The sequence below is a fragment of the Scophthalmus maximus genome, chromosome 5 (assembly GCF_022379125.1).
Source record: "Scophthalmus maximus strain ysfricsl-2021 chromosome 5, ASM2237912v1, whole genome shotgun sequence".
In the NCBI taxonomy this organism is placed as follows: domain Eukaryota; kingdom Metazoa; phylum Chordata; class Actinopteri; order Pleuronectiformes; family Scophthalmidae; genus Scophthalmus; species Scophthalmus maximus.
This window is the reverse complement of record NC_061519.1, coordinates 23591579-23611838: the sequence shown is the minus strand read 5'-3', so window position 1 is coordinate 23611838 and position 20260 is coordinate 23591579. Positions and strand designations below refer to the sequence as shown.

At 43.1% G+C, this 20260-nt stretch overlaps 1 protein-coding gene across 2 annotated transcripts; it reads right to left on the bottom strand.

Annotated features, from left to right (window-relative positions):
- Window positions 1-216: 216 nt before the first annotated feature.
- Window positions 217-19975, bottom strand: usp33 (ubiquitin specific peptidase 33). Of its 2 annotated transcripts, none has more exons than XM_035632994.2 (24): window positions 19771-19975; window positions 16521-16619; window positions 16273-16326; window positions 16105-16167; window positions 12946-13095; window positions 12478-12586; window positions 10474-10543; window positions 9174-9287; window positions 8908-8986; window positions 7073-7517; window positions 6832-6972; window positions 6538-6650; window positions 6119-6291; window positions 5599-5669; window positions 5477-5510; window positions 5331-5376; window positions 5048-5228; window positions 4753-4879; window positions 4462-4631; window positions 3216-3297; window positions 2991-3099; window positions 2375-2477; window positions 1584-1652; window positions 217-1474 (listed from the first exon to the last, which is right to left on the bottom strand). In XM_035632994.2, exons 2-24 carry the CDS (start codon window positions 16602-16604, stop codon window positions 1317-1319), a joined length of 2745 nt encoding a protein of 914 aa, XP_035488887.1. In that variant the 5' UTR covers window positions 16605-16619; window positions 19771-19975; the 3' UTR covers window positions 217-1316. The 2 variants fall into 2 exon arrangements, with proteins under 2 accessions (XP_035488887.1, XP_035488885.1); XM_035632992.2 differs by having other exon boundaries at window positions 6538-6653; window positions 19771-19974.
- Window positions 19976-20260: the final 285 nt, after the last annotated feature.

Genomic DNA, 20260 nt, shown 5'->3' with positions numbered 1-20260 from the left:
TTTAAAATAAAATTAAAAATGAATACACATTATTATTGACTTATCTCGTCTTCATTCACCCATTGATTCGCACCAAACAATCCACTCAGCCCCGGCAGGAATCTGCTTAAGGGGATGGACACAAAATAATAATAATAAAAATAATACTACATTTCATTTATAGAGCACTTTTCATTGCTAAAAGCAACCTCAAATAAGGTGAGCACAATGTTAAACGAGGTTTTCATCAAGTTTTTTTAATATAGTGCCAGCAGGCAAAAAAAAAAATCAGGGTGGATCTCTTTACTCAAGTGACATGTGCACATACTTTAACAGTACAGCGTTCTGTTTGCACCCTGTCAGCCAGCACATGAAGCAACGCCATGCCCATACACAAAGAGAAATAATGCCTTTTAATGACTGAGATTGATTATGATGATGATGATGATGTACTGCTATATGCTTCCTCCAGCTGTAGTTTAGTGAAGATAGATCCAGATCGTGCACATTTCATGAGCAGCTTCTTGCATTTTACATGTGACGTTAAACTGGGTGTTAAAGCATGCATTCTTAACAGACTTTGCCTGCCACTTATTATTATTCTTATATTACGGGAAAAAATATCTATCAATATTATATTGAATAAGTCCCTTCTGTGATAAATAAACCAAGTGCTGAATCCTGACCGAACCCACTGTCGTTTATCAGTACTGGTACATTCAAATACAAACCAGACGTATGCGTGTGCATGCCAATTTGTACGTATACAGAGCAGTGCAAAACACAAAATTCATACCTGAGACTAGTCAATAATTAGTCCCTTCATAACCTCAGGATTTTCATCACTGTCAAAGTGTCACACTTTGCTCTAATTGCCATTCATTGAACATTATTCTCTTACAACAGGAAAAATGTGATATATCTACAGCAAAAAAAGAAAAGTATTGTGATTCATTGATATCAGCAACACAAGACACTTGGACAAACAATATGTGCTCATTTGGTCAAGGAAAGAAGAAAAAGAAGGAAATATGGCATTCAGTGGAAATTCTTTTTTTAGCTGCACATACGTTAAATGCTTGGTTCTGAAAACAACATGACACATGAATACTACAGTGAAATAGAAATTGAAGAGCTCTTTATACATATTTGTACAAAATGACAAACCTTTCTTTTTAGACATGTTATTTTTCCATCTGTCAGCTGTCAAAGGCTTTCGTGTTGCCGTAAAAAGATGAGGTCCTTTGCTCGAATGCTTTTGAAATAAAAGTCAAGTGCAAAATAAAAAATTATAATTTCTCAAATGTTATTCCACGGTTTTGATCTCAAGTGCTTGTTTAAACAGAGCGCGTCTCCATCTCGATCTTTTCCTCGGACTGTGACGACTCGGCTTCCTGGTGGGTGACGTTTGGCCGCACCGTCACCAGCGGACCGCCTCCGTAGATGGAGTGGAGGAAGTTCCACGTCTCTTCGGAGATCTGCCCCGAGTCAGCTCCTGCAGGGTCAGTACAGGAAAACACTCAGACATCAGAAATATCTGCAATAGTTCAAAGTGCTACTACAATCGAAAAAAAACAATATGAGAATGATAATAAAAAAAGTACCTTGTTTGAGTGTTAAATGGCCGTTCTTGTTTACTGTTATCTTGGAATTATCAATGGCTCCTGGGGGATCTTGAAGATGAAGAAAGACAGTTGGTTGTCATAATTATACACAGCAGTAATAATACATGTGCCAATTTTTCCAGACATATTCTGTTGTAATTGTTTCAAAGGGCAATGATGTTAAAATATCAAATGTTTTCTGTCACACTGTGCAAAGCAGTTTCTGCAACCCCCACCTGCTACAGCAAGAAAACAAATATTAGAGGAGCAAGAAGTCAGGAGGAAAAGAGACTTTTGCCGACGTGCCAGATGGAGGCGGTTATAAATAGATGTGACATTACAAAGCAACGAAAGAAAAGAAGAAAAAAAATATGAGTGCAAGTGGAGTGAATATGAAATAAAACTGTAAAGCTTCTTTCTGCTGTAGCAGGAGGGAATTTTGACTCAGGGGGAGACTGACGCAAACTCTTTGAAGATAAATCGAGACAAGAAATGGGACTTCGCGGTTTCTTTTGAACATGAGCCGCTTTTGGTAACAAGAGGATGTCCCATATAAAAAAAATATTTGCCCTATTTAGCTGTCCATAAATAGTGTATAGATGTGACCTGTGCTATAAGATACATTTACATTGAACAAAAATCACAGCAGCCATGTTAATCATACCTTGTCACCAGAAATCAAATTCAATATTTTTTTTAAATGCAACTGTCAAAGAAGAACAGATGTGTTTTTTTTAATGAGACATTTAAACCAGACAGGGGGTGGAAAGGCAAGAGTTCTGTCCAATCACCGTTGTCTTTTCCTTTGACAAAGCCCTCCCACTCCCGGAACCACTGCATGCTGATGCAGTATATGACCACCGGAGACTCCTCCTCCTGGAACGCCTTGTTCAACTACATAGAGGGAGGAGAGGGAGAGAGGAAATGGGGGAGGAGTGAGCAGTAGAGAGACAAGAGGCAGGAGAAAGGATGAAAAGGGATGGGGAGGGGAGAAACAGTGGGGGAGCAAAAAAAATAAAAAATTAGTTGAGATTTAAAGGATTTACAGGAGAGGAGATGGGAAACCTAATCAATTCTCTCCGGCTACTTATTCCAATTAAAGACAGCCTGAACACCACACTGCACCAATTTCATCTTTCTTGGAAATGACACAAATCCCGGCTCTTCTCCTTTAGCTCACTGAAGCTAATAACGCGTGCATCTGTCCCTAAGCATTAATGATGAGGCTCTCATCGGGCTCACACCTCTCGTCTCCTGCCGGGGCGAGGAGCACCAACACATGCAGCCTATCAACTGGTTAAATAGACTGGAGAATAGGCCTACGACTTGTACAGAACCACGAGTAATGGGCTGCACACAACACATAGTTTTTTCACTGCATCAATCTGCCTGAAAGCTTTCTCTTACCCGGACGAACATGTCCAGCTCCGACTTCCGCCGTTTCTCCAGTTTTTCTATCTCGACCTGGCACGTGTGGCAAACGTACAGGTGGTTGACGGCTGGTCCCCCTCCATACCTGCGGGGGATCGGTCACAAAGATGGAAATTATTAACACCACAAAGGAAACGATGGCGCACTTTGTGAGAAAAATGAGAATGATGGAAGATCTGAAAACATTTTAAAGGTGGGTACCTGCTATAAAGGTGATCCCACACGTTCTGTGGCAGCATTATCACCAGGTCATCGATGAACGTTGCTTTGTTGGGTGGCACACCTGACGAAACACATTGAAAAATCCGTCTGACATTAACAGTGTGATGACTGTGTGTAGAGACGTCACATAGAATTCGATTTGGATCAGTATTGGAAATATTCTTCCTAGCATTACGTTTAATGGGCCAAGAAGCTGAACTGTTTTGCTCCACAAAGCGGTTAATACGATCGATAATTATTTTTATTTTTTTTCTTCATTTACACCAGGCCTCTAAAGCCTGGAATCATGAGAGCGAAAAGAAGAAACTGAAAGTATGACACATCAACGCAGCTAAACACATGCATGGAGAAAAGCAGTGACACTCAATGACCAGCTTAATAAAAAGTAATTCTTAAATGCTGAATTAACAAATAATTCTTAACATTAATATCAGTGTACTACTCAGTGTACTCAGTATAGTGTTTTTTTTCTAGAATTCTCAAAATTTTAATTATTTAACATACATCATGTAATATTTGTAAAATTTTTAAATGTAAAACAAAATGTTTTTTTTGTCATATTTACTTTTGAAAAAATAAAGACTTTAAATTCCTAAATATGTATCTATCATAACATCCTAGGAACGTAATAGGAAAGTAAGAAAATGAGCAGCAATTTGAGTGGAAACTTAAACAACTTAGCACACAGCTGCAAAAAAAAATCATGGGTTCACTGAACTGATATAATCTTCAGTTGTTATGTGCTAGTAGCTGCAAAGAAGAAAACAACCTGTAGGCGCTTATTAACCACCATGATCAAATTCTCTACAGCTACTGTAGCCAAACGCCTTATCATAAACTTACAAATTCCTACCTGATTTTCATCCCATAATTTCTAGAATGAATAGAATAGACAGAAAAGCACTGAGCTTGATTGGCACGAACCCATTTCAAGGATCCTTCTCTCCTCACGACTAAAAGGAGAGAGAGAAGGATCATCTGCACAAAGAGGAGTAAAAGCCGCCTTTTGAAGTCTGCTATGTTGTCAAGGGAATATTCGGCAGTCTTTGTCAAAGTGGAAAAAATCCCTGGCCAAGATGAAAGCAAACGCTGTGATAAGAGGGGGCAGAGCATCCTTTTTTTTCCAGTAACTGCTTGGACACAGGGCAAGTAGAAGGATTCCTGTTCTGAGACACTTGGGGAGAGGTTGGTTTCAGTATAAGTTAATGATTAGCGTCACACGTACCTCCATGCGAACACAGGAAGTCGTCATTGGAAATGGGCCCCGGCTCAGCGAAGGTCTTGAACTTGTTAAGCCACTGGCGGGAGATGTAGAACTGCAGAAGGCTGGGCTCCATCATGCTGAATAAACCCGACACCCTCCTACGTTCCTTCAGCGCTTCCTCGTTGCTCTTTCTGTGATGGGAACAGATCACAGATGAATCACTATCACAGCGTAGTGAAACTTAAAAAGTTAAAGGTCTGTTTACAATTGTCTAGGTGAGTGTAAATATTCAAATCTAGGGCAATGGCTTACTTATAGAAGAGCACATAAGCTTCAGCATTCTGGACGCAGGATTCTGACACCTCGGTCACACTTTGGTCATCGAATTCATACCACAGATTGTTGGCATCGTTCCTGCAGTAGGCTATGTAGTGGCCACCTGGGATAAGACAGGGAGGAGGATGGCTTTAGAGCAGCATTCATAAACCTAGCAAGTACATGTGAAATTCTTTCCTGCGGGCTAATGAATGCAGGACACTGCTACGTGCTAACTGGTGGCAGATGCCTCCGTCTTTATGCAAATAGGGGAGCGACTGTGCCCACTCACTGCTGGCAGTGCCGTGGTGACAGATGACTGACAGCAGGTCGTAGTTGGTGGTCTGTGCAGAACTGTCTTTGGCCAGGAAGGGCTGCAGATCCAGGCCCTCGAGCGGGAAGGAGACGTGGGTGCCTATCTTGGTGGAGAACATCAGCTCGTGTCTGAAGCGCTTCAAGTGGATACACAGGATCTGGTGTGAAATGAACCCACAGAGGCGTTTTTATTTTAGAAGCCGGGTGTGTGTGAAAACACAGAGGAATAAGATGATGTGGAATATTTGAGTCGTCTGTACCTCTGGCATACTTTGCATTTTACAAAACTTGACTCCGTTTCGTAATCTAAGAGAAGAGACAAAAAGTGGGCGATTATTACAGTTCTTTTATTATGAGAAAGTTCAGTTCAGTATTCAGCAAAGGCACCAAATAAACCTGTACTCACTTCTTGCATTTTTCACAGCTGTACATGTTGTCTCCTGGAAAACAACAAACACGGTTATTGAGGCATTGGTCTTTGTTGTATGTGTTAGCAGAACAGATTTCTTTTAACACCCACTCACTCACCCTTGAGTTCATCTCTGGCAAAGAAAGCTGCAAGACAATCTTGTAGCGTGACCACCGGACCCCAGAACCAACTAAACACACACACACACACACACACACACACACACACACACACACACACACACACACACACACACACACACACACACACACACACACACACACACACACACACACACACACACACACACACACACACACACACACACACACACACACACACACACACACACACACACACACACACACACACACACACACACACACACAGACAGACAGACAGACAGACAGACAGACAGACAGACAGACAGACAGACAGACAGACAGACAGACAGACAGACAGACAGACAGACAGACAGACAGACAGACAGACAGACAGACAGACAGACAGACAGACAGACAGACAGACAGACAGACAGACAGAGTAGATTTTGAACAAAAAGAGCAAAGAGCTACAAATGGCCTGGTGCGAAAATGTAAATAAATATAGCCTTTATATTATATACACACACACACACACCTCTTGATATATTCCATGACGAAAGCGATCCAGCCCTGTGGTGCATAAGCTTCCCCGCAGGAGCCTGCTTTTACCATGGAGGTCTGGTGGGTGGAGGAGTGGAGCTTGGCCAGGTCTTCCTTCCCTGGAATGGGCAACGAGATATCCTGGAAGTTCTCCAGGGTCACGGACACCTGCCGGACACACAAGAGCACACACACACAGATATGAGTAAATAACCACATTTCACAAACGGCCTTTATTTGGTTTAAGGGGATTGTAATTTTGTAACTACAGCACATAGTTGTGACACAAAAGAGGGTAAATGAGGAATATCAGGACTGAGCAAAAAATTTACTTTCCATAATTGTCCTTTCTTTAGGACTTTTCTACTTCTTCTCAGCCTCTTATCAATCCTGTTGTCTCTACAGAGAACTCACTCGATCGCAGGTGAGGCACTGAACTGAGCTGACAATGGTCCCATCGAACACATCCGAGATGACACTGCGGTATTTCTTCTGACGCTTGTTCTTTGGTGGGGAGAATGTGGTCACTGCTGCGGGAGGGCAAAGAGAGAAAGAGAGGCAGAAATGTGAGAAGAAAACTCTACTCAAAATAGAAAGTGCTAGTGTGGAATAATGCGAATTGAGACATAAATATCGGCAAAGACAGACAAACCATGACATATTATGCTTTCAATGCAGATACGACTGCCTCCGATTATCCTCAAGTACCTTTCTTGTGTGCAGGGTTCAGGCTGGGCCAGCCGGAGGCAGCTTTGGGGGGGCTGCTGGAGATTTTGGAAATGTGTCCCTCCATTGGGACTGGGCTCTGCTGCCTTGTGGTGCTAGACATCTGGATATCGGGGAACGAATCTATGGGGGAGCAGGGAAAATATTACTTTTAATACTTTAATATTAAAAAGTTAGGTGCAGAATCAATTAAATTACCAAAAAATATATAATTTGTAATCACCTGATGTTCTGCCCTGAACCTTGATGGCCCCCTGGCTGCTGATGATGGGTGTGTTCTCAGTGGTGGTGTCAACGTCTTTGTCCACGTCCCCTCCGGAGCTCCCGCCCATAACACCGTGAACTCCGGCACGATAAAGATCATTGATCATGTTCTTCTCCTTCTGCCACTCCCTGTTGGTCTGTATCTCGTCCTGCTCGGGAATCAGCATCTCGGCCTCGTTGGTGTCGTCCACGCGCACGTTCCCGACCTGCGCCTCGTTGTCAGCTCGCTCGCTGCTGCCACAGGACTCGCACGACTGGAAGTCGTTGTCCGACTGACTGCGGTTGTCCTCCTCGGGGCCGTCGTCCACCGTGACGCCGCTGGACTGGTCGTAAGGCTCGGGCAGCGACTCCTTCAGCTCCTCGTGGAGTTGATCCATCAAGCAGCGCAAAAACTCCTGGGAGTCCTGGAGATCGTAAAAAGTCACTCACATTTTACTCACCTTTTTTTAACTCTCAGGGTTTTTTTGCATTTATTTTGGTCACAGTAAAATGTGTAAAATGTGTATACGATAAATTATAACACAGCACTAATTCTTCCTAAACATAATTAAGTTTGACAGACACAACAGAGCTTTCCCAAAGCTATTTTATGTCCTCGAATTACAATTAACAACCACTTTTCCTTGTTTATTCCAATTCTGCATCACAGAATCTAAAACACAAAAAAACCCGAATGCTCAAACTTAATGAACCTGGGAAACCCAATCTCCCACTCTAGCCAGACGAACTCCCCTCTCCCAGGGCCTGGAATGTTAACTTCATTCAGAGTGATGCTAATTCCAAGGCTGTGAAGCCCAACACGGTGTGACAAATGAATATTCCTCAGATCACTCCTCTGAACAAACACTGGCAAGCCGAGAGGAAACGGGCTCTTTTATCGTTTCGCCATTCAGGCATATAAATCCCTTATTTACAGACACTGGACAAAGATGAGACGCGCTTCAGTGAAACGTCTATTTGACATCCTTTATATGTACAAGGCATGAATTTTTCCACCATCAACTGGAATCAACTCAAGCCTGCTTACGTTTAGGGGTTTAATGTGAGAATTTGTGTGTGAAGGAAAAAAGTCTGAAGCTCTGAGTAAGCGATCGCGAGGCAGAGGAAAATTTTTCTGGCTGAGTGGTTTGAGCTGGAGCTAATGTGATTCCAGTAAAGGAATGAGCATTGAGGGTTATGGAGTGGAAAAGAAAAAACGAGGGACTGTATCAAATCTGGGACAATTTTATCGTCTTGACATTAGACCAATGATAAACCCAGCTCAGCACAAAGTCATTCTGAAACTAGAGAAGATTTTTTTTTTTTTGACAGGCCTGTTCTTTTTGTTGCTAGGCCTAGTGTATAATCAGCGCAAATGAAAGTCAATGCATTAGCCCCCAAACATCACTACAGATAAGACAACAATGCACAAACTGTGCAGTAAAATCAATTCAAAACTCATTTCCTATCTAACCTCCGTATTGACTTATTTTTTAAGCGGCAGAAACAGAAGTAAAAGTTCTGCTTTGCCTGCATCATAACGTCTGCAATCCAATCAATGCCTAGTAAAGGTAGACGCAGCCCACATAGGCGTATGACAACAGGACGTATGGACAGTTTGTCATACAAAAATTCTTTAGTGCGCTCCCCAAATTGCAATTTGAAACCAAAACTAGTGGTCTAGTGGTCTTTTGTGACAAAATAATGTCACAAAAGACTTGGACAAATTTGGATTCGGACCTTGGTACAGACCTTCAGGTGTGAAAACGCTTTAAGTTGCTTTCTGTATTTATTTCACCGTCTGCGACGACTCACCTGCTGAGAATATCCTCTGAACATGGGGTTTATGGATTTTATCCCCTGGAACAAGTTGGTTGGGACGACGTAGGAGGGCCTGCAGGTGGGAGAAAACAGCCTGGTTAACAAAGTAGTCATAAACAATAAAAGTCATCGAGCTTCTATTGAAATATGTCAAACTGTAAACATCACATAATTTCTGAAGTGATCTGTGGCTTGTGGGAAAAAAAACCTATATATGTTCTTTTAAGTCAAACAAAAAATCAAAAAAGTGAAACACCAACCTGTTCTTGTGCCACAGGTCTGAAACAAGCTTCTGGTAGCTTTTGCAGAGTGCAGGCTTCTTGTCAGTCCTCACCAGGCCACCGCATTCAAGAAAGAACTGTGTCAACGGCGGGCTGCAGATGAAAAGAGGGAGAAATTGATCACATGTGGGGCCTGAACAAGCTTTTGCTGAATATATGTATTTAACAGAAGAGTTCTTTTTTTTGTTACCAAAAAGCCCTGCAACGAGGTAGCTAATCCCTAAAAAGCCTAGAGAGAACTAAATATAATTTGGTGGCGTAGAAGATTGTAATAGATTATCATAATCTTCATTGAAAATGTCTGTTTTCAATACCATAAAATGTGCCAATCCTATTAGGTTTAGTGTGTTTTTAGTTCACACTAAGAAGAAACACACTGAAAAGTAAAGGAGATAAGAGTTCATCAATTTGACATAATGCTGTCCTCTGCCTCCATACAACGCTGAGACAAGGAAAAGAGCTGAAAAGAAAAACAGCTGGGGAGATTTTATTTGATGGAGACGGAGCGGTCAGGAATTTGTGAGAAAGAGACAAAACTACAGGATGGATAAGTGGTCGAGTGTTCCCTTGCTTTGGCAAGAGAAGATTCCTTCGAATTTATTAATGACCCAACAGAAACTCAGAAAGAAGCAGCGTTCACACAGACAGACATCAAAGGAAAGTGTCTAAAAGAAGGTTCCTCCTTCTGCAGCTGCGTGACTCTGTTTCTCCCTAATTCTGGAATATGATTAAGATTGCAAATTTTGACCCACATCCTCTCCCCTTTCGGCTCGTATCAAGATGAAGCATTACCGGTTTAATTCGAAAATAAAGCAGCCTCAAGTAGAAAGACGAGGTTAAAAAAAAATAAGTGAAAAACACACTGACTATATGACACAGAGTCCTAACTTAAGTGACAACACAAACAAATCCAATCGTAAAGAACAAATCGCAGGAATTGGCAACTCAATAAGCAATAAAAATAAAAAAAATGAGGCGGACTGGGAGAGAAAGGAAAAGACACGGTGGGAAAGAGAAAAAGCAAAGAGGAGGAGAAGGGGCAGAGCAGATGGGGGAAGAGTTAGTGCTCATTTGTAACAGAAGACCCTACAGGGATCCACAAAAGGCCATTTCTGCCATCTCAAATGGTGCACTGCAGCAATTTTCACTCAGCCGTCACTCTCCCAAATGAGCACAGCCGTGGTCGTTTCTCACGGTCAACAAGAAGCAGGCAAGCAGGGAATTAAAAAAAAGAAAAGCAAATGAGGGGTGGACAGAGGACAGAGGGGCGAGGTCTCACCAGTTGGACAGAGCCTGGAGGGCAGCGTTCATGTAGCAGGTGTTGCCTATGTTCTTCAGCCCGGTCAGGCCTGGGGGGAGACACAACACACCAGGGAAATTAAAAACAAGACACTCATCGTAAAGTTTGACGACAGCCAGAGAGTCAGCTCCTACATCCGTGAGAAGACGCACTCCATTTGTAAATTAATATTTCACAGAGAGAGTGGCGTATTTAAATCAGCTACTGCTAATGTGAAGCAGAGAAAACGTATCCATCATTTCACACGGGTTCGTCAGAGTCCGACTCTGTGGGCACACCTCAGACGAGACACAGCTGCCACACACCAAAAAAGTTCATATAAAAAATGGGTTTTCCGTCTTCTACTGTGACATTAAAAGGACGTATAATGTTGCCAAGGAGTCAGTTAGTTAGTTAAAGGGGCAGTAAGGGATTCAGGAGAAAGATTGTTTCTGTCTTTTGTAGCTCGCAGTGTTGTGTGGTGCGATAAACCCAGAGCTGGGTTGAGCTGGAAACACAGATTTTTTTCAGCGGACCGTGAGGAAATATTCGCAGATTTTTACAAAACGTGTTCTGCTTTAGAATCGCTTACTGCCCCTTAAACTGTGGCCACGCCCTGTTATATTTACATTTTGGTAACATTGACTGTAATAAAAGTATGTGTGAAGTAGAGTATACGGACGACGATCCCCTGATTTCCTCTGAAAAAACAACAACTTTAAATTGTGCTGGTTCTCAGTCAAGTTCGGGAGTAAGAAGGAGTAACTCTTTTTCTATGACACTTGAGCGGATTTATTCCAATATAGACCTCCGGGGGATAATGGTTTCATTGGGAAAGTGACGGTCACACTGAACCTGAAAAAACGTATATCACGTCTGCTGTGAGCGATCAAATTTGACCGAGCTGTGACAAAAGCCGCAATCAGACTGAAAAACCGTGATTGCCCCTCTGTGATGTGTGTGTGTGTGTGTCACGGCCGCAGCGGCCAAACAACAATAACTACCGTAGACTGACATTGCAGCGAGGGACACACCTGTCCTCCTTCCACTCTCTCACTCGAGGAGGCGCTGCTCACAGTTTGAAAACTAATCAACCCGCCCCCATGATCATGTGATCCGTGTGACAGAAATAACCAGAGCGGAGATCGCTGCCAAAGCGTGTTGCTGCACCACATGAGGTGCAACATAACATATGGAGCCTGTGTGTGTCTCACTGAGTGAAAAACATTATTTGCATCGGTGGGACTGAAGTGTGAGCTGCACAGAGGTGCACTAGTTCTGCTTGGCGGGGGGGGGGGGGCATTTAAACCTTTTTTATAATTTTTTTGGTGAAGGCCTCGTCAGCCTTCATCAGCGGCTCTGTGGGGCAAATTTCAATCACAGTTTTGCTTGTGTTCCCGATAACGTTTCAGGGTGTTGGTCTGTGTTGTGTTCGAGTGCAGCGTTTAACAGAAGACTAGAGGCGGACTGAGGCGACGCGTCAGTCTGTGCTTTGAAGTCTGTGCTCGGTGCGTCACCGTCTCTTTTAGAATCGCTCACCTTGATGCACCCGTTTATTGCTCTTATTAAACCCAACCACAAGCTTCTCTTTGAACTATGCCAGCCACTGATTACCGAGCTCCTGCGTTTGAGGTTTTCAATTTCAATTTCGCCAAGCTCGGATGAGGAGGTGATCAGATTTGGTAAAATTTTAGTCACCTCATGTACTTCTGCAGCAATGTAACAGTAGATGTTTGCAAAAACTGCTTTATTTACAACATTTAGACGTTTATATTCTAATCAATTTGTTGATATGCAGCTGATAACATTGTTTTTGACGGCAAATATCAGTGTCTCCAGAGTTGATGTTCATTTTTGTCTGCAATTAATAAACAGAATGTGAGTGGGGGATATAAACCTTGATCTGGTAGTTGGATTCTTGTTGATAAATTGATCATTCATGTGGATGATATAATGGTCATTCCTGTTATTACGAGACAAACACTTCCTCTGTTTAAAGCTGACCTCTGGCCCGCACGTCGTCCTCTTCCTCGGTCTCCATGTCCAGGTCTTCACTGCCTCCATTAGGGGGCACTCTCAGAGAGGTGGGGCTCCCGGGGGCCCTGCTGCCATCCTGGATCAACAGCACAGTGCACACAGGCCCTCGTCATAAAAAAAGTCTTATCCCGTAAATGAATAACCAATCACACAATTTGACTGGACGCTCAAACTGTAACTCTGGAGCAATTTATCAATCAGCATGGCAAGAGAACACATGAGAACACCAAGTGTTAATGTAGTAAAGCATGCAATGTAAAGCGTCCTGTTCAAACAGCACAGGCAATGCAAATAGAAAACGTTTACAATGTTTTTTAAATCCCACTTGACTTTGCTGTTTATCATAAAACCTGCTTGTTGTCTCAGTAAATAAATCAATTGTAGCTAAAATCTATAAATATTAAAAATGATAAATAGGCGAGAGGCCGCTCTGACCTGCCCGGCGCTCTGCGGCGAGGGGAGGGGCTTGCTGTTGGCATGGGGCGAGTGCGGGCCGAGTTTGCGCTCCAGGAAAACCTCCTTGCCGCAGGCGTAGCACCACACTCGAAGCGTGGTCAGGTTCACCGTCAGGTTGTGCCGCGTCTCCTGCACACAGAGTTTTTATAGGAGAAGAAATAATAATATTGCGATTAGACATAATCTGACTGTATCAACAAAGTTAAAAACAAGAAGACTGTTAATATTTATTCAGGAAGGGCTGATAGAGCACATGTGCGCTTTGTTATCTACACAATGCTTTGTAATCTTCCAACATAATCTACCAATCAGCATCTCGTTAGCACATGTTGCTTCGGCTCTTATGTAACAGATATGGATCCGTCTGCCGGTCGCTCGGCGTGACTTAGTCTGTGGTGAACAAACTTAAGTGTTTGTGTTTAATTGTGGCACAGCCAACAGTCCAACTGAACCATTGTTTTCTCTCAAACATAATGCTAAGTTTTTAGCCCAAATACAGTGTTATTGACAATAAAGTAGCATAAAAGAAATATCTACTGTACAGAAAACTAAAACCTGTACAAAATCGAATGGATAAATCTGCAACACATATCAACACCACCTGCAATCAAACCAGTTGCACTGCCAACAAAAACTGACGACAAGTCGTGTAATTTTGCTCCCAACATATTACAGCAACAATTACCAAATATCTTAATGACAAATCTCCAGATTATAGTCAATCATAAAATGTTGAAAATGCTCAGCTCAATTTGCTGTTTTTTATATTTTTACATTGAAAAGAAACTCCAATAAATTACAGTGACCTATCACACCACTGAGATACTGGAACATATTTTTGAATTTGCGTGTGAAAAATCAATACATTTTCTGTCAAGGGAAAAATCAATATATTGCAACAATCAGCTCTAAAAGGTATTAAGAGAAAGCAACTCAAATTCAATCAATAATAAAACCAACCTTCTAACTCTCTCTCAAAAAAGATAAATATATGAATCAAAAAAAGACTAAACTTCAACCATTACATATGCAGATTTTTGGACACATTAAATATGTGTTTTGCACATGCAAATATTATCCCACAGCTGGATGTCTCTCCGGATACAGGCAGAGGTGGAGGTGGCTGCAGGGCAGCGTTTTTGCTGCTGCGGAGGAATGGCCGAGTTCTGCTGACCCACTGGTGCTGAGACAAACGCCGTCAGCCTGGCAGGTCGACAGGAAGCTGAACGTGAGCAGCTGCCGAAACCAGCAGAGACTGTACATTATCCATCAGGGCTGTGTTAGCCTTCACACTTCAAGAAGGGCACAGCGGCGGCCTGGAGCAGGTCTGGCACGGGGAAACACACCAGACCATGAAACTTCCCTGTTTAAATAGTTTATGAAGGGAAGTACACCAGGTATGGGCATTAATAACAAGCAGGATTTATGGGGCTTAGAGGATCTTTTGTCAGCCCACCTAATGCTTTGTATCACAACGATCTGTGTGTGGTCTTTTATAGTGATACTTTATGGCTATTATTTTTATGGTCAGATTTGATTAACTGCTTACTAACATCATACTTTAAACAATCACTATATTCATGCAGTACAGACACTCACTCGTGGAAGAAACTCAAAACCCTGCTGACAAATATTTTGGCCAAAATAAAAACGTTTATGTTGCTGGAGAGTAAAAACTAAATCCTGCATCTGCTTTAGGTAAAGAAGCAGGTTGGGTCTGGTTATGTCTGCAAAATAAAAATAAAAATCGTACCGCTGTCAAGTCTCTCCTCTGACCGTCACTAATATAAAAAAACACCAGTGGCCACGATTCGTCTCACAGTGACTGTGAACACTGAGTGTCAGTGGTTCTGCACTATTTGTACAGATGCAGGTAAAGGTGCAGGAGAAAAATGACCAAAAATGATTCGGTATTTCAAGAGGGATACAAGTAAATATAAGTCTGTGGAAACCTTCCAGTCCTGCAAATAAAGAAAATGACCTGCAAAGTGTGCCGTTAATTGTTTTTTGTTGCATGATGATGTTTGAAATACTAATAACGTATTCCTGTTTTGTACACACAGAAGCTTCGACTTACCCTCCACACTAATCACTCTTATTTACTCTTAACAAATCTCGTGTTCACAATTTGACTTGCAGTTGACCTGATTCCCATACACTCCTCCTGCATCTGTCCTGATCCTACCACACAGTCTTTTTTTCTCACAGCGCAGTCGAGAGATTAAAATGTTTCCCTTCCCTCGGGGCCTCCAGAGCACTAATTAAGCATGGCCTTCAATTCTTGGAAGATTTAAAGATGGCTGCCACTGGAAAAAAACTAAAAGAGGCGGTTGGCAAAGTTGCGCATGCAGCCAGGTGTCCCAGATAAGGGCAACAGATATGGATATCTGGTGATATCGTTTCAGAATCAGACATGCTAATGTTAAACGTCTTTACCAGCATGCTCCGTATCAGATATCTGCCTTTTTCATCTGGGTGGAGAGCGCCGCTTCTGAGAGGGTTTGCACTTAAACAAAGACTTTTCTGTTGAGCATTTACACAGATCCTAATAATACGCAGAGCAGATTACATGTTTGCTTTTCTAGTCCTCCTTCTCTCCTCCTAACCCCACTTGGCCGGAGGCAAAGCCTTAGTCAACACTGAGAACACTAGGGGCTGAGTAAAGCTCTAGAGCTGAGCAGCCAGGAGGGGAAGATACTGTAACCATGGAACTGACAGGACCAGTAAATCTCCCCCACTTCCCAGAGGAATGGCAATTAATAATGGATGATCCACCGCTGAAACTGCACTGAATGTGGAGTTGTAGGCAGATAGAGTTGGCTTGATGGCTTTTAACAATGCATGTACTGAAAAAGCTAAAAGATGTACGTGCAGGCTTTTTGATCATGAAGAGAATTATTAAAAAAATAAAGCAGTGCTGGAGGCAGTTTTATTTCAAGTCACAGCTCCTGGGACAGTGACGTGGTACTCCTTGTCCTGGACTGACTTCTGTGACTCCTCTTCTAATCTTTTTTTAATTCAGCATCACAGTCAGGACTTCTTTCCCCATTTCGGTCCCATCCATTCCTCTCTTTTCTACACACGACTGATCATTTTTTTCCAGCTGAAAGGCGATTGGTAAGTTCTGAGATCTCCTACCTGCGAGTGGACAGTGCTGTGGTCGGTGTGAGATTCTCCACATCCAACATATGCGCAGCCGTTCTAGAGGGGGAAAAAAAACAATACAGACACCACGGTGTTAAAAAAATTATGTTTCTGGTGAGAAAAAAAAGTGTTGGTTTTTTTTGCAGCCGAGCATTATCTTACCTCCAAACACGCCCACAAATTTGGTCCTCCAACTTTACAGTCTTGGCACTGGCCCTAGAAAAGTATGAAGACACTCCGGTAAGATCGGTGAGACAGCGTCGGAGTTCAAAAACCTCAGAACTCGGTGAAGTGACATCAATTAAATGAGATATTGAATTATTGATTATCAAAAGAGTGGGAAGGTTTGAGTTAGGCGGGGGCACAAGGGTTCGGGGGGGGGGGGGGGGGGGGGGGTCACTCTGACTCACATGGGATTTCTGGATGAGTTCCTCCTTGGTGATTTCCCCCACACAGTCCAGGTGGGGGCAGTCACAGCTGGACACCAGTGGCATCGCTCACCCACAGGTCTGTAGACGAAGACAGAGAGACAAAACAGTTAATTGGGCGACTTGCATTTTGTGTCAATCAGGTGACTTCCTGTTTTGTTACCATCAACCCCACATCTGATACCTGACGCGGCGATCGAAGATACTGCGTGTCCAATAGGAACAGCACAGACGACTAGGAAAACAGCCTGCTGGTAACCCGAGTCACCGCCACTCAACAAGTTTTTCCCGTGCCTGCATGACTGACAAATTCCTCTTATTATCTTGCCCCTGACATGCCCAGCAGCACATCACGCCACGGCTGTCAACGACTGGTGGACCCGGCGGTGTAAGAATAAGTAGCTAAGTGCTGAAGCGGCGTGGAAATGGAGCCAAAACAGATTATTACATTTTGAAACAAATTATAGTGCCAATATTCTGCAACGCAGCACCGACTGATGAAAATCTGCGAACTCAGAGGGCTCAGGCTGTGAATCTAGAAATGTGTCCATCTTAATAATGACAGTGAATTTATTCAAGTTGAAAGCAAGAAATCCCCAATCATTAAATTTAAATAATAATGAGCTGAAATGAAAGCGAAAGACAAACCAATAACGCAGAGAATAAACTTTACGTCACTCTCCATTTCCATCCCTGGTGGTCAACTGGGGACGGTTAATCCAGCAGAGTCCAGGCAGCCAAAAAAACTAACTCTGTTCATCCTTCGTTACTGTAACTCAGGCAGTAGAGTTGAGTGATAGATATGATTAGGAATTGGGGGAAAAAAACACCATTAAAACACAAAATCAGGATTCTAATGTGCTAATTAGCTCTCGATTTTAGCCCCATTTAAACTGAGAAATAAAAAAGTAGAGACGAATTGTCCCATTCCTCTGGAGCACTGCTGTCTACTTTGGTACAAACCCTTGTTGCACTTCTGTTTTTCAGTATGTATGAAAAAGGGAAGCCCTGTACATTAGGATCACAGTCGACCACAGGTGCCTTGTGACAAGGCCGCAGTCTGGGTTCCTCAGAAAGCTCTAAGGGGAGCAGGGGGTTTGCTTGCAGAGTGACAGAGGACGTGGTGAATTAATCGCAGGAGTCCGTTAATAATTCACTCTCTATTGATGATACCATCTTAAATGTGTAATAACACTCATTCTCTTTCCATAGCTGAAAGGCCTCGCCTTTTTCAGGCCCGAGACTTGACGCGATGTCAATGTCTCTCAGTCTGAACTAGATTATTAAATGTGTGATCACTTTTCCCAGGGCAAGGAAGGCTGAGTGTGGTCCTTGCTCAAGATTGCACAATGACTTTGTTGTTCAGGCGTGTGCAGCGTGATGACAGCAGATTGCAGCTCACGCACACGCCCCTCTCTCTGCTGTGCCGCACGTGAATCAGCACATTAAAACCACAACTAACAACATGGTAAAAAAACACTTTCCCCCGGTTTCACAAGCATACACCAACCTGTTTCAGACGACACCTCCGGCTTTGCAACAAGCATACACACGATAGTGGACCAGAGCAAGCGTATGAGGAACACAAAAAAGACATCACCTCACCTCAGGGATCCAGACATTAGGGCCGGGTGGCAGACACAAAGCACTGATGTACCCAGAGCTGCAATGACTATAAATGATCTTAAGTCATTTTTTTTCTTCATAAATGTCAAACATTTAATGACAAACTTGCTGTGATTCTTGTTCTTAGATTATAGGTAATTGAATGTTTTGGGATGTTGGTCGAACAAAAGGAGAAGTTAATTCACATCACCTTATGCTTTAGGATATGACGGACGTATCATCTGTTTTATTGAGCCCTAGATAAAAGTTCTACCATGCAACACATGCTGTACATCCGATACCCTAATGATTAGCACAGGAAGAAGTCGATCCTCTGTAACGTCCACGTTCAGTCTTGTTCAAGTCAATAAATCAGTCACCTATTAATCACGGCTGCTCTTTACGAGTCTAATAGTCAAACTACCTCTTATCAGACTGCGTTAATCTCACACACATGCAGGGGTTAAACCCAAACACACTGATGAGACTGACGAGACTCACGTAAGATCAGCTCCAGTTTTTTAACCTGTCCAAGTACAATTGGCCTGAACTGTTAGAGGCAGAAGTTCAACAAACCTCACAGCGAACAATCAGTAATAATATAATACAGTCACTCACAGACAAGTACTACTACGCACCAGGAAAATCAAATTAGCAGCCGGTGGTTTACACTGACAAGCCTCCAGCGATTACACAAAGCTAGTGGTGTGTGTGTGTGTGTGGGGGGGGCACCATTCCTTACGCCTTCATCATCAAACCATCCCTCACCCTTTCCCCGGTACAATAACAATAATCATAGTGATTATCATGATGCAGAAGATTGAGAGAGCTGCACAAAGAGGTGGGTACAGTCAGGGTGGGGCGTTGACCTGAAACCAGCCAATAATGCACATGAAAAACCGACGTCGCCATATATTTTGTGTTGTGCTAAGTTGACTAACAAGCTACACAATGCAAAAAATAAATAAACACAGGAAAACAACAACAAGATCTAAGGTATCCCAGTTGCACGGTTCAGCAAGAAGCCCATTAGCCATTGTGTCCACACACAAAACATCACCTTGCAGCTGCTACTAACAAATGTGACGTAGACACAAGTGAACCGTCTTGGACCTACTGTCATATCTTTTTTTTTTACAGATGAGCAGTCGGTTTATTGTGCGGGTACACGCCAGACGGGCGGTGTGTGTGTGTGTGTGTGTGTGTGTTTGTGTGTTACAGGTCAATGCGGCTTTGGCCTTGTCCGCTGCTGCTGCTGCTGCTTCAAAAAAAACGGAGCTGTCAGAAGCAGGCGAAGCGCCGCTGACAGCGTCACCGTCTGCGACTAGCAAACCTTCCGCTGCTTAGCATTAGCCCGCGGCGCAAAATGTATAACCGGGTCAACTAATTCAGCCTTGTCGTTCCTGCGAGCGAGCTGCGACGCCCGTACACGTCGCACAGAGCCAATTGTGAATGGATGAAGCCCCGTTAGACACCGAGGGGGGGTTAAGACGGTTGGTCTGTCGATAACCATCTCGTCAGTGACATGCTAGCTAACGTTAGCCAAGCTAACGCCGACCGCCGTCGACCCCACAGCGACCGCTCGGCTAGCTGCTAGCATGACAAATGAACGTTATCGTTAGCTTACCCGCGCTACAGTAGGACAAGAAAAAGGCTTCTCCGGTGGACCCGAATCGGACTCGGCGTCTGCAAGAGACTCGGATTCAGTGTGTGTTCGGACACATTTCTGTGAGGAGGAGAGAAAAAATCCTTCACGTTAACGAGAACCGTCGCCCGTCGCTCGGCGTGGTTGCTAACGTTACAACTGTCCCCGCCCCTTTCCGGTTAGAAAAAAAACAGAAGAAGAAGTCATGTAGGCCCAACCCTCCTCACGAGACTGCTGCAAACACGTCATCTGATATTTGTGTTCGCTCCTTTTTCATACTTGTATAGAATAATGTCAACATACTGTCGCAATCATCTCAATATTATCAAGTGGTAACTTATTAAATTGAAAAATTAACTAGGTAGTACGTGACCAAACATGCGTAGTAAATGTGTATCGTAGCAACAGGGCACAAATACGAAATTATCTAAATTAGTCTTTGCGAAATATAGTCTTCTTTGAATAGTGATTC